The sequence below is a fragment of a genome, unplaced genomic scaffold (assembly GCF_019419815.1).
Source record: "Pyrus x bretschneideri cultivar Hongxiangsu unplaced genomic scaffold, Pyrus_bretschneideri_v1 Contig33, whole genome shotgun sequence".
NCBI classification, from domain to species: domain Eukaryota; kingdom Viridiplantae; phylum Streptophyta; class Magnoliopsida; order Rosales; family Rosaceae; genus Pyrus; species Pyrus x bretschneideri.
The window spans coordinates 4149455-4164165 of record NW_025999646.1 but is presented as its reverse complement, the minus strand read 5'-3'; the positions used below and the strand labels follow the sequence as shown (position 1 = coordinate 4164165).

Here is a 14711-nt window from a genome sequence, read left to right as displayed (position 1 = left end):
TACAATATTATATTATGAGTTTGGTTCTATTTCACCTTCGACAAAAATCGAACATAAAACCTCTTATTCACAAATGAAGAAGAATATCATTAGACTGTAGTATTAAGTAACAATTTAATTATATGATCTTAAAAATAAATATAAAATGTAAAAAGCAAAAGGTACAAAAACATAAAGTTGCCGATATTCCTCTTCTATGCAATTACTCATCATCGTCAATACATAACCCTAATGTTTCAACATATGAAATCAAATTATAAGTTAATTAAGAAGTCTACATAAACAAGCCATTTTCATTTAAAATTAATCTCCGTTATAAAGTTTTAGAGGCTTTAAATTTCAAGATAATTATCATCTTAGAGTGTGCCCAACTTTTTGCAAACAAAACCAATACAAAGTATACTGCTAAATGAATGCAGTACAATTAAAGTACGTTGAACCACTCTAATTTCTTGTACGTATATGAATACAATCTTAACACGCCTAGTAGTTCTGGCTTTAACCCGCTCGAAGTCCTCTTTGTTGACCATGCTAAACACACGTCAATTATCATGATCAAGCAGAAAGATGAGAGGAGGTCCAGATCCATGGCCAGGGAGGGCCCATGGCCATATGAGAAGAAGGGGTTGGCGAGTAGTGACAACCTCATCTTCTCCTATGGTCATGCCCCTTCTAGCCATAGACATGACCATTTGGCTGGCTCTTGAATTGCCGTGACTGAAACTGAAACTGACAAAACACAAATTGATCAAACTTAGAATTGAATCATCTACATTCATCAGATTCATATAAACTAGTCAACTTTCTTTTATAAAAAGCAGGGGTAAATGGTGCTTAAAAATCATGACATATTGGAAGAAGATTTTTGAGCATCCTCTTAGCCTAATATGAAATAAAATAAAATAAAAGCTCAGATCATGAACAAGGAAGGACACATTAATATAATGCCAAAATGTAATGTAAAAGGGTCCTGTTAATAGTACAAGCAAAGGTGACGCTACAGCCCCTTGCGTGACAATTTGAGTCAATCTTACATATTATTAAGTTGTTTTCTGAGATGCTAGTATTTGCTGCAATTAGGTGACAAAAACAATTACAAGGTAGAAGAATTCTGGAGATATGTATGAAGCACCTGATGTAATATTTATGTGAATAAATATGTAATTTTTGATAAGAATGCAAGTGTATCCAGTATAAAAGATAAAAAATAAATGAAATATTCTAACTATTCTAATTTAAAGGAAGACTCTGAACAATGACAGAGATTAGCTTGGCAGTAGAGTAACTAAAAGAATGTTCAGTCACAGAAACATCAACTTATCTTAAAAAAACACAAGCACGGATTGCAACAAACTCTATATGGCCCATAAACAGTTTTGAGCACTCTTTCACTTGATATCTTTGCTCTTGAAAAATGGGGTCTGCAGTTCCATATATCCCATTTTCTGAAGAAGATCAAGAATCAAGTTTATCAGAGCTTGACTAAGGGCCACACCAGCACCTTTCAGGTAAAATCCATGGATTGTTTGCAAACATTCAACGACACCATGGCAGGATTTCGTTTCATACAAGGAAAATGGAATGGAGAAACTATGATGAATGATGTGATAGATATATAGAGACCTCTTTTTAAATTGAGAGGATAAAAAGATGAATGAAAATTTGAGGGTGAGATTAAGATAAGAAAATCTGACACTTGCAAAGAGTTGAAATCTTATATGGATCATAAATAACGGATTATAACATAGTCCAATAATGGAGCCATAACATAGGCATGATATAATCCAATAATGTAGTAATTCTAGTTACGTTTCTTTGTGAAGAAAAGAATTTAGTATCATAATTTGAATTATTTTTTATCAAAATGTTCACAAAATATTTTCGACAACGTAATGTTAAAAAGAAGTTAACACGAACAAAAAATTTAGTCCCAAACTAATAACTCCTAGAAATAAGTTCGTCACAACAAAACAAAATTACTCATATACTAATTAATTTCTTGGCAGAAAAAAAAAGTACCAAGCTCTTACTAAGTTTCGTTGCAATCACATTGGTCGCATAAGAAGTTCCAAGAAGCAATTCGAAATCGAAGTTGACGATGAGGAGGTATAAGTTAATTTGCTAGATAGTTTTATAATCAAACAACAAAGGTATAGGAAACTAACTTTGTCTCTCCAATTTCAGTAATGTCACTACTTGCATCCTTAACCACTCTCACCTGCATGGAAGGCTCAAATTAGAACGTGGTAATGACCTCCACTGGATTGAATGCATAGGAGGGAAGTAAACGTGTCTGATGCAATAGAAATTTTACTGGTATTCGGCGTTTACGCGTCGCCTTCAATTGCCAAGCACTTTATAGGAGGCGGTTCGCGGCATTCCAAAAACTTCCTGAGAAAGTAGCAAAAAGCATGGATGAAAACAACAAAAATGCTTATCCCATTTGCTGCATCACAAACTAAGATAATAAAGGCACGAGGGAATTGGAGTCTAACCTTGTCATATCTAACGAAGCAGGAAGTCTGGCAACCGTAGTTTCATTCGCAAGCGTTTTCTTTGTTTTTTTTTTTTTGGGTGGGGGGGGGGGGGGGGGGTGGGGTTGTGTGGGGGCGCTGGGTGGGGCGGGGTGGTTGTGGTGGAGAGTGGGGAGGGTGGTCAAAATTAGAACATAGTGCATATACCGAATGTGTGCCTTACTAGCGCCCCTTTGTACGACACACTATTCCAAGGGTCCAACCCTCAACATGTCATCTCCGTTTGAACGTACAAAAAAGGCAGAAATAAATGAAAAAAGGAAGCATGCATGCATCTTGTTCCAAATCCTTTCCAATTCCATTGTAGCATAGAGAAATACGAATCAAGATAACAGACAGCAACTGAAAAGGGTATTTGCAGAGACTAACTTGACCACGCTCCCGTCACTTGAGCTCCCTGCCTCCTGGAGCACGCCAGTTATAATCCGGATGATGCACTGAAAGTTCGAACATAAATCTGTAAGGAATGAACTAGAGAGAGAGCGCGACAGAGAGACCAAATCTACTCTACGGGGGCAGGAACTACTAACTAGGGCACATGCATGGCCATTTGCAAAACTAAATAATTAACCGGAAAAAAAAAAAAAAAAAAAAACAACGCAAACACCCACTCACCCAGATTACTTTGATGCTTGAAAGTTCAAAACAAAAAACTAAGTAGATACAATTCCATCCAATCCAGCGCAAAAGAGTTGGATCAAAAATAAAATCCCACAAGATACATAAAACAACAGAAGATGGATACTATTTGCATAAACAACACACATAAAACACCAAAAACGAAACGAAAGAAATATAAAACAAATAAATCAACACACCATCATAACCAGCAGCAAAGTCAGGACCAGGATATGAAACCTTCACAACGAATGGTCGTGGTAGGAGTCCCATGTCTGCAAAATTTCAAACACCGAAGGAGTTAGCAAAAATTGAAAATTAGGATTTTCTTTTGGTACGTAACTGAAGAATGGAATTGATTGCTTGAAAAAAGTATAAGATTACAATCGATCATCATATCATCGATCTACAAATATATCTTATCATCGGATCGACGGATAAGAAAGTGAAAGGGCCCAACCCAACAGCAAGCCAGACGACGCCGTTTGTAGGAGTCGGTCGAAGAAAGAACACTATAAATAGAGGGAAGATAGATTGTAAATTGTAATTCGTAAACGAAGAAGGAAGACGACGGTTCGATTTGGAATATCGGAAAGAAGAGAAGGGCAAAGCAAAACAGGTCTGGCCTGGTCTCTCTCTCCCTCTTTCGGTTAATTGTTACTTTTCGCAAGCAGTTCTCTCGAGCAAAATCAATTCTTCAGCTATCAAAAGAAAACCCTAATTTTCTGATTTTTGTTGGCTCTTGATTTTATACTTATATGTCGAGATAATTGATCCGTTGTTTGAATATTTGCAGACATGGAAGAACGAGGAGAGTTCTATTTGGAAGTTGACTGTCCTGATGGTTTGTTGTTTTATTTCTGCATAATATTACCCATGTCTTCCCTCCTCGTGAAGAAATTGTTCTCAATATTAAGGGTTCGATCATCTTTAGAACATAAGATCTTAAACGAGAAGAAGAATTACATTTAATTTCAAACATGGCTGCTTCAGGTATCATACTTAGTCACACAAATGTAATTTGGGATACTTGTTAGATAATAGGTTCCTACATCGACAGTATGCATGGACATTTATTACGTATTACAAACTTGTAAAATTCTAACACAGGAAAGGTAACAGGCACCAGGAGCAGGGGGAAAAGCTTCCAAGTTCTCAAACCATGGGGATGGAAACCACCACATCTTATAGAACCGACCGACTCGAGTGGTGGGTGCGGAGAGACACCCCTACCCACATGCTAGGAAATGATCAAAACGCTTGGACGAAGTGCGAGATATATTATAGACGAGGATCAAGTCCGTGCACGAAAGTCTAGAGTTGACCGTTAGAGCGTAGACTCGTCCTCGGTCCTGGTCCTCTTCCTTGTCGCTGCACTAGATCTGAATTTAGTTTTAGATTCCGTCACTTTTGCGTAGACGACGAGATTTTTCAGTATAAGGAAAACACAACCGATTAGACTATCAGATGTCATGATACAAGTTGAGAGACATTAAAAATATTATATCTTCTATACTACTTTTATAATCAGTGATGGAGCTGCATAGATCCTAGCATAGGTCTAGGCCTATCCTGGAATTTAAGCAATATGTATATTAATTTCTGCAAGCTTTGGCAGAAAAGAGCATGTGGCTCATTAGTTTGTCCGATTTTGCAATTCTGAGAGTCCACGGTTCGAGAGTTGCTGGTATGCCAACATTTTTTAGATTTTTTTAAACTGAAATAATAAAAATACCCTCATAATTTGCCTTATTTTTTACCATATTAAAACTAAGCTCTCTTTTTTTTTTTCATCTGTTTTACATATAATAATCATACCCTATTTTTTAGCCAGTTGATATAGAACAAATGCTCATACAGTCTCAAACGTGATCTTATTATTTTTGTTCGAATCTAATGTGTTAATCTTTTTTTAATCAAAACTTGTACAAGTTATATTATATAATCATTTCAATACTAGGTTTTTCATACAATATATAAAGCTCCACCATTTTATTTAATTAAAATTTTCCATGTCAATACAAAAATATAAAACTTTTAATTTTTCTACCATTAATTATATTGCAATCTTTCATATGACTTAAAGGCTTCTTTTATATAGTTTTTGGACTTCACCACGTTATATAACAACACATGATATTAGAAAATTTGCCTGAAAAATTTCTGCTGCGAAAGCCCTTTACATCAAGTTACATTTAAAAAAAAAAAATTAAGGTAATTTAGACTTAGGACTTGGCCATCTTACAACCCCTGCCCTCCCACTACAGACAAAGCCTCGGGGGTCCCAGCAACTGTACTACCACATTTTGCTCTCATTTTCTCTACCTGTACCTCCACTTTCACCTCTCTATCAGATTGCAAAGAAGCCCAGCGGCGGTGCATTTGGGTTTTACGTTAGTGGGTTCTTTCTCTCAGAGAGCCGGTGGTGGATTATGGGTTTCAGGTTGGTCGGCTCGTTCTCTCCGCCTTCACATCTCTCCCTATCAGAGTGCAAAGAAAGTCAACTGTGCGTTCTGAATTTTAGGTTAGTGGGTTCTTTCTCTCCACCGCCACCTCTCTCTCTTATCAGATTTTAACACAGAGTCTTGCCATTTACAATGTATGCTTAGTTAGGCTGCTAGAAATTTTGAGACGTTTGTTGTGTTCCTTCCTCCGTTCTTGATACTAGAAAAGTTAATAGAAATCTTCCATCTTTTCTTTAAGAATGCAAATTTTTCTCACTCTCTGGCAATTATTTGTATTAAAGTTTTAATGGAATGGGCTTTGTGGTTGAGCAGGTCTTGGGAAATGGAGTTTTTAAATCCTGAAGGAATTGAACTTCCTCCACCTCCACCTCCACCTCCACCCATGATTCCTCCTAATGTTGTCATACTTGTAGCAGAAGGAAAGCCTGTTGAGCTATTTGCGAATACGTCAACTCCAAAACTTATTCCCATGGCAAGGCCTGACAATGGAACAAAAGGGCAAAGGATTGGTGAACAAGTCCTATGGAGAGAAAGAATTGCTTACTGTGGCGGTGACCAACCATTTCAGGTACTAACATGTCGTTTATTATGTCATTTTCTTGCTCTTTGATTGAATAAGGACATTGTCTCATTGCTCCTTTTGCACAAATATCTAGGAAGAATGCAAGCCCTGGGAGGGGCTCAGAGCATGTTGGGAGTGAGGGAGACAGGAAGAGAGTTGAGAAGCAATTTCATTCCAAAACGTTAAAGGTGCAGGTCAACCTTGAGACTATAATCCCAATGAAAGCAATTGTGGTTGAGTTTCTTATTAGTTTACCTGTTGGTCCTATCTGAATTCCCTTTTCTGTTATTTTTTTATATTTTTCTGATATATTATATTTATATGGTTTAGAGTTGCAACCAAAATTGAGCTATAATCATTCTCCTGTTTCACAGATCAGTTTTGATTCCTCTTCATTGGAAGCAGTGAGGGTTCTTGAGATCATCCCAAGGCAGAATATAGCAAAACAGTGAGTACTTACTGTTGTTCTTTCCTCAGTCAGTCATCCATGCCATCTGTGAAGTAGTCTTAAAAGATCATCTCAATTTCTGGTTTCTGATTTAATCTAAGAATTTACTGCAATACATTTATGTCTAGGTTCTTTCTGAAATCGAAACAAGAGCAGTATGGTAATGTAGAAGAAATTACATGTTCTAATACTTTGCCGTCTATAAAAACCTACAGGTGTGTGAATCAGCAGATTTCCCATGCATCACTGTTGCGAAACTAAAGAAGCCAGCTTACTTTCCACTTGAGGTGATACTTTAACTTCAACTGTTTGTTGTTAAGGTTTATGTTGTATTTGCCTCTGTAGCTTTGCACCCTGGTTCCATTGCAACGCTATACCAAAACTTGGCACTCCTTCTCTCCTTTGATTGCAATACATTTGATCAACCAGGGTCAGGTTTGTTTGTTTGTTTTCTTCTGTTTTGGCTTTTAATTTGGTTATTTTTTTGGGCTCTGCTGCTTCCTCAGGATAATGTGTGTGATTGCATTAGGAATTTGCAGAGGGATGAAGTGAAGCCTCTTCTAAGTATGACTCAACTTCTTTCTCAGATATAACATGTTGCGTTTCAGATATCATGTTTTAAGAATCTGTTTGGCAGCCCCATTTGTCCATTTGTTTTACAAATTCAGCATGTGTTTTAGAAATGTTCTGGCTTACATGGTGCATGTCTCTGTTTTATGATTTTCTTTATTAATAATTCGATTTGCTGTACTAGTCGATCTCTGTCCTTGTTTTACATCTCTGTAGAGGAAAGAAGGAAGGGATTGTGACTTTGATTTACTTGTATCAAAGTTACAGTCTTAGCCCCTTCCTTTACAGAGTGATCTCTACCTCGAGACCTGCAGAGCTGCCCCAGCCTTCCTGTAGGCTGTAGCTATAAGTCTCAATCTCGTCAGAGTAATATCACCTGCCCGGCCATCTGCACCTCAAACCTCTCTCGATCACTCTGTAAAGGATTGTAGCTGACTTGTCGAACTAAACAATCATTGCAAGAATCAGAATTTGGATCTAATCTGCTTTTGTTTTCAAAGTGATGAGTTTTTCTGTAGTTGACTTGAATGATGCTATGGTCTGAGGGCAGACCTTATTTTAAGGGGTCAGGATTGCTCATTTCCCTTTTATCCTAACATTTTAAGAGGGGGAAGTTAGTTGTCGATTCCATTGTTCTTTAATTATCTTTTTTTTTTTTTTGGCTGCGATGGAAACTAGAATAAGGGTTATTCCCTTTTCATTTATGCTTGTAGGAAAATCGGGAAGATTCAGATTTCAAGGTGGATTGGTCTGTTGGAACCATTATGCATACAGGTAGTTAATTAGTTGCCCCTTCCCTTGTGCTTTAGATTATCTTGATTTGTATTTGCTACAAAGAAATGGGATTGCTGTTTTTTCATCTATGCTTTGGATATTTGTTCAGGGATTAGCCGGGGATGTACACACGAGAGTTTTTAAATGCTTGGGAATTGAGGGCAAGGGAACCAGATCATATACCCATAAGACCTTCACTTTATTAGATACGTATATTTTCTCCTATGCCTTCGGTGGAGTTAATACGTAGGATGCTCTAATTTGAGCCCTTGTGCAGGTTGAGTGTGGAGAAGGATGCAAGCAGTGACATTCCTTTTTGCTTTGATTATAGTGATTTGTATTGCAATAATGGAATAGGATTTGACGCTCCCACCCTTATTTTTTTACATCATGTGTTACGAAACCTGTCAGAAACAAATAGGAGGAAATAGAGAAGAAATAAGATGTACACGCTTGTGTTGGATGAACGGTTCTCACGTGTATTCTGTCACCTGTCCTGTGTTTTTCACTGCAGATACAATGTCCACCGTGATATGCCTCTCAAAGAATTTGTTGATTTTATTCGGTTAAGGATTCAGCATGATTTTCCATGGAACAAGTCTATGTTTGTCTACCTTAAGAACACCGAGCCTCCCATTGGTGAGCATAGCTGCATCACATTTTTGTTGTAGGCGGGAAGTAATAATATCCGTCATTGTCCCAACATAGGTCCGGATGTAGTCACTCTAATTGTTCCAATGTTGCTCAGGTACTACCTTGATGTCTGAAGTCGATGAGAAAAACAGGGACAAAGACGGGTTTGTTCGAATCACCTACAGTGGAAAAGAGAAAGGAGGCTGGACCCGCTGAAGAAGCCAATGATCTGAGCTGCTTAGATATTACGTGGTTTGAAGACTTGAAACTGATAAAATACTTCGATTTCACAGTTTCTCGCTCAAAACCTAATCGTTGAAGTATGATATGCACTAACTCTTCATAAGTAACGTTATCTGGCACAACCGTTGATTTCACTTGACCATCAATGTATTTGGTGTCGATCCATCTATCAATATAGCACCAAACCTAGTCATTTTCTGAAATAATACAACCAAGATAATCAGCAATAAACAAATTTTACGTACGTGGAAGGTGGTGACTGCTCGTTGGTGGTCTTGGAGAAAGAAGGGGGACGCGAGAGCAGAAGGTGGAAGGTGGAAGGTGGTGACTGCTCGTTGGTGGTCTTGAACAAATGTACTGTCGGGAATCTGTTGTAGTCAGAAGAGGGAGGAGGAAGGAAAATAAGAGTAAAAGTGTGATCGGCGTGTGTTAGGGAGCCATACACAAAAATATAACCAATATTACTTACAATTCTACTTTTTTATGATTAGGATGAATGGACAAATATTATACGTCTATTGGTCGAAACTAAAAGTTAAAATGATTATCATTGAATTAATAGGTGATGTGGCAATGATTTCTAAATAAATTAACATAAATCTCAATTAATTAAAAGATTTAAGGAATTTTCCCATTGCAAATAGAGCCTCCTATACACCATTGTCCATTAAATAGAAAGAAAAAAAAAAGAGTTTTAACGAAAAGCTCGCGGTACTGTTTACTATAACGAAAAACCACATTTTTACACTAAAAAGTCAATCCTGGTACTATTCACTTTACCCTTTATTTTGTCTTTATCATTAAAACTCAAAGTTTTCAAACAATTTTCATTAGTTTTCTTAAAAAAAAAAATCAGCATTGTTAATGAGTTCAAAATAAACAGAAAGAGACGAGAAGATTGTCATTAACTATTTGTTTTAAATTATAACATCTGAACAAGAAATTGGAAAGCTTCCTTGGTCAATGTTGAACATGCTTAAATTTTTTTATGTAAAATCACTTTTTAGGGTTTAAAGCCTTAATATTCCTTCTTATGCAAATTCTGTATCTTCGGTGACATTCCTGTAATAGTGACGAAATTAATAGCCTCAATATTTGGTTTCTAAATGCCTTTCCACATAAGGTCATTAAACTTGTTTGACAATCTAATTGGTTTCATCCCCTTCGTCTTTAGGACTACACATGCTATTCAAACCACCATCATATATTCTAGTATTTAGTTTCTAAGTGCTTTTCCAAATCAGAAGTTCAGTTTGTTCAACAATCATCCATGATTATTTTGTTCTTACTGTAACTTTAATTTAGAAGGATTTATTTCGTTGAAATTTACATCGATGACTATAGGTTGATGCTTAGCTTGATTAGTGCGTCATGTCAGAACGGTACGAGCTGAGCACCTCGCTCGGCCTTGGTTATCCAACCCTACTACCCAAGCACCATTCCACTACCTTTGCGTCTTGTCCTATATCTTTGTCACTGAATGATGGTTGTCACGTGGTGTGATTGACATCTGAGTACACCTGTTTTTGAGAACTTGTGTCACAAAGTTGTCAGTCTGCCAACATGCTCTTAACAGGCGTGAAATTCTTGCATCTCTTAATCGAGCTAGGCTCATGAGCGGTTGGCTACTGTGCTCGAATATATCCTCCTGTAAGCTTCTTGAGCATTGGGCTTCTAAATTTTCTCTTGAGCTTTCTAAGAAACTCTTTCCAACCAGCACCATTATTCAGGCCTAAAAATGCTCGGCGTTAACAACCCTTATATGTCCACATGTACGAACAATTTATGCTATTGTCGAATTGGACCAACTAATTAGCTAGAATTGGTGAAGTTGTTGCTCCAAATATATTAATTTATTGATTTATTAAAATTCCCAAGTCAAAGATTCCATTTGCACATCTATGTTCACACTTCTCGTCCGATCCCAAATATGCCATTCCAAAGTCCAATTCACACGTTGAATTTGAAAATCTAAGTGGCTAAGCTAGCCAGAAGAGATCAAGTATATATATAGTAAAAGTCCCTTCGAACTGCTGCAGGGTTTGACCATTCCAGTTAATCTAGAAATATTTCTCAATTCGTAGAAGCCATGCAAATCACGATCCAGCCGGCTCTCGGCTAGTCAGCCTACCCTCCACACTTATATTAGAGATAGGGATTAAGTATGAAAACAGTTATTAGCATTTTAAAAATTCTATTTATTATTTTAAATTTTCAATAATTAGAAAGAAAAATACACTTATGAAGAATGTAGAATAAGATTTTTGAAGTACTAATAATAGTTTCCTTAAACATATACCATTTTTCTCCTTTTACACTATTGTTTGATTTTTTTTTTGGATAATAATAAGAATAAAGTGTAATAAATAATTAGGATGCTAAAATAATGTGTACAAATAAACTCTGTTAGACATATTAAAGAATGTAACGTGTTAGAAATCTAACAAAATTAAGGTGCAATATATAATCAACGGCTACTGATAAAATTTTACTGAGATCTTTATGATAAAACTCTAGTAGGTAATACGCATGTTAACGATGAGTACAAATGTGATTAGTAATGAGTTGTTGGTTTATGTGTCTGAAATCTTGACAAGTCACACTAATTAATCAATAACCAATTTGGAGAGATATTTTGTAGGTATTGAGAATTCGAGTCACATTGGCACCATTGCACATATTATAATAGGAGTACATGATCGAAGATTCATATGTTTCACTTTGAAAGTATATTAATAAAAAACATCAAAAGTTGATACGTCTCACTTTTATACTTTTATGGCTCGTTTACTAATCCATAATCAGAATGAGAGGAATTGAATTGAGTAGGAGTTGGTATGAGATAGAATCAGAATCAGATTCCTATTGAAACCGTTCACAAAAATTTCAAAAATCAAAGTATGAATAGTACTGAACCATATAAGTTTGTTTACTAATTCACATGAATCAGAATGAGTTGTTTACTAATCAATATGAATCGGAATGAAATTCAATGTGATTACAAAAATGCTCCTATTCTAATAACCTATTTTAATTGCTAATCATTTTTCATTTATTATTTATTTTGGCAAAACTTTATCTTATTTTTTAACTTTGTGAGAAAAACTTTAATTCTTTTTATTTTGTTGATTTTTTATTTTTTTTAGCTAAGACACCAATTTTGGTGGGTTAATCCGAATGGTAATCTTGAATTTTAGAAATAAATGAGCGTATAATGGGGAGAAAAAAAAATCAATTTGATTCCCCTGATAAAGAGGAAATTCAATTCTCACCCAATTGCAGGAAATCCACTTCCTCCAAATTTTAGAATTGGATCCAAAAATTACATGGGTCCCACTAATTTTTTAGTCTCGAATATTTGGTGAACAACGGAATACTTCATAATCAAAATTCACTCATATTTTTTTGTTCCAATTACTTTTACGTAAACATGCCATTAAAGTATATAAATAAGGTGGCACAATCAAACGTTACTTCAACTTGTAAATTGAGCTTCTAAATTAAGCCGAGCCGCTGACTTTGTCCTCTTCACTACTCTTCTAAATTGAACCAACTAAAAATCGACCTTGAATATAATATTGTTCTTGCATACAATTTCCTGGAGGCTGCAAGTGTAATATTATAACAATAATATTGTTAAGGTCTCGATCAAGTCCCACCCACCTTTCACAACTTTGCTAGGGCTCCTATATATGACAAAAACTTCCCCCATCTTTAAACTCTCTATTCTTTCAGCTCACTTTGAGGGCCTATTTCTCAACAACCCTAATTCTTAAGCTTGTTCGGCTTTATAAGCTACCCGTAGCTGGAATGGGAAACTGTTTGAGACGCGATTCCTCGATGGTATGGGACGGAGACGACGACTGGATTGATGTTTCTCAGCTTGAGCCTGATGCTAAAATGGCACACAACCCAGAAAGGCATAGGCTTCTTGGCGAGATAAGATCATATTCATCATCTGCAGCCTCAACACCTTCATTTTCTACTAGCACTAGTAGTACTGGAGGAGATCAAGTGAAGATCAAGATGACTAAGAAGGAGCTGGAGGAGTTGGTAAAAGGAGGAGGAAACATGCAGGGTCTGTCGTCTGTGGAACAGCTATTGGCTCAGCTCGGGATCAACGGCCTTGACGATCATGATCAGTACTATGATGATCGTGATGAGTTGGACCATCATCGGCCCTGGAGGCCTGTTCTCCAAAGTATTCCGGAGGTTAATTAGTTCATCATTCATATCACCATGCGTGTTTGAACGGTGATCATGATCAGAAATACCTCTAGACGATAGAATTTAGGTCTGAAATTAAAATTCTTTTGTTACGATTCTTTTTTAATTCATACTTTCTTGTATGTTGAGATTCAAATTTTTTTATATTTTATGGTCTATGTACATGTGAAGATGAATATTTCTTTTCTTATTTACTTTTTAATTTTTTTTTAAATGCCTAGTGATTTTGGAGAAAATCCTCAATAGGACGTCATAATCACGTCATTCGAAAGGAAACTGTCACAAGTGTCAAGCAGGGTATGAAACCTAAATGCATAGAATCTTGTTTGTTTGTAAGCATTACCTTACAGATGATGTGGTCAAGCAACGTGTTGAAGTTTAATCTTGATTTTAGGGACTTTTCAAAAAATAAATTTTTATGAGCCGCCAAGTCCAATATCTTTGTGGGCTCAAGCAATCCTTCACCTGATGTTTTGTTTGGTTGGGACATGATACATTTATTTAAATTAAAGTTTGTGAATCATATGATGTATATGTTAATGATTGAATTATTATTTAAGTATTAATTATCGTGTTTAATTTTTATTAGTGATGCAACATATAATTTACAAATGTGGTATAAAATGTTGGTCTGCCTAGCATTAGTCTATATACAATATGAGCAAATTTTTCCAAATACTAATATGTTTTGGTTGGAGGGATATTGGAAACTTTAATCCAAGCGTTTCATTTTGTCACTTGGAAGGATATTGTTCATTGGCAGCCTAGTCTATACCTCTCAGCTCTAGGAGGCCTCTTCATGTGACACACCCCGATCGAGATCAGGGCATGTTGGCCGTCACGTGGAAGTGACGTAACCATGTGCACAGTGCGGAAGCTAATAAAATAATAAGATAAATGGTACAAATAAATAAAAACTAGCTTTACACCAAGTAATAACAACAAGTGCAAGCGTAGATGAGACACTAAGTTCAGAGCATAAAGCCTAATGCAGTCCAAAAGGAAACGACACAACAAAAGCACACCCGAAGGTGGTCCTACACTGGTGGTGGTCTGTCAGATATGCCGGGGAAATCCTCAGGGAAGCCACCAAACGTGCTAGCCAACTAGAACCTGGAGGGGCGCAAAACAAAAGCGTGAGTGGGCAAAAACAAGGCTTTTCGAAAACCAATTTAATAAATAAGTTCTAACCCCTCACTGTAAAACCTGTATACTTCCCAGAAAACAAAATATATATATAAGTCATGCTCGAAAAACGTGCCATGCAACATGTATCGAAGTAATATGCCAGTGCTCAGGAAACATCAAATCAATACCATGTAAACTATCAGCCGCAGTCACCTAACGTGACCTGTACGACTGAATCTAGAGCTCGAATCTCCATCTCACTAACTATACCTGCACACGAGTCGGAACCACCTAAAGTGGTCTGTACGACAGGCCTGGGTGTAATATAAGTACGCTCTAGTGCTACGATCAAGTGAAGGCTGGGCGAATAATCGCGGGTCACCTACGAGTCGGAACCACCTAAAGTGGTATGTACGACAAGCCTGTGCACCTAACTTGGATCCAAGATAAGCGTGTGGTGCGGGAGGTGAACATCACATGAAGGACTGTGCCTGACTCTGGGCGGGAGC

General features: G+C 36.7%; 1 protein-coding gene, 1 long non-coding RNA gene and 1 other non-coding gene across 5 annotated transcripts; 2 read left to right on the top strand and 1 right to left on the bottom strand.

The window, feature by feature from the left end:
* Window positions 1-313: 313 nt before the first annotated feature.
* LOC125480504 lies at window positions 314-2513 on the bottom strand. 2 transcript variants are annotated; one of them, XR_007260862.1, is made up of 3 exons: window positions 2315-2513; window positions 2166-2218; window positions 314-1445 (listed from the first exon to the last, which is right to left on the bottom strand). It is a non-coding gene; the product is annotated as an uncharacterized LOC125480504 (long non-coding RNA). The 2 variants fall into 2 exon arrangements; XR_007260863.1 differs by having other exon boundaries at window positions 314-723.
* A 2703-nt stretch (window positions 2514-5216) lies between these two features.
* LOC103948171 lies at window positions 5217-8989 on the top strand. Of its 2 annotated transcripts, none has more exons than XR_007260711.1 (9): window positions 5217-5676; window positions 5930-6185; window positions 6274-6367; window positions 6554-6627; window positions 6843-6914; window positions 7134-7191; window positions 7911-7971; window positions 8486-8610; window positions 8720-8989. It is a non-coding gene; the product is annotated as an uncharacterized LOC103948171 (transcript). The 2 variants fall into 2 exon arrangements; XR_007260710.1 differs by having other exon boundaries at window positions 5220-5676; window positions 8081-8610.
* Window positions 8990-12544: 3555 nt separating this feature from the next.
* On the top strand, window positions 12545-13268 carry LOC103948300. Its single transcript, XM_009359307.2, has one exon. It carries the CDS (start codon window positions 12658-12660, stop codon window positions 13066-13068), a length of 411 nt encoding a protein of 136 aa, XP_009357582.2. The 5' UTR covers window positions 12545-12657; the 3' UTR covers window positions 13069-13268.
* The last annotated feature ends 1443 nt before the right edge of the window (window positions 13269-14711 follow it).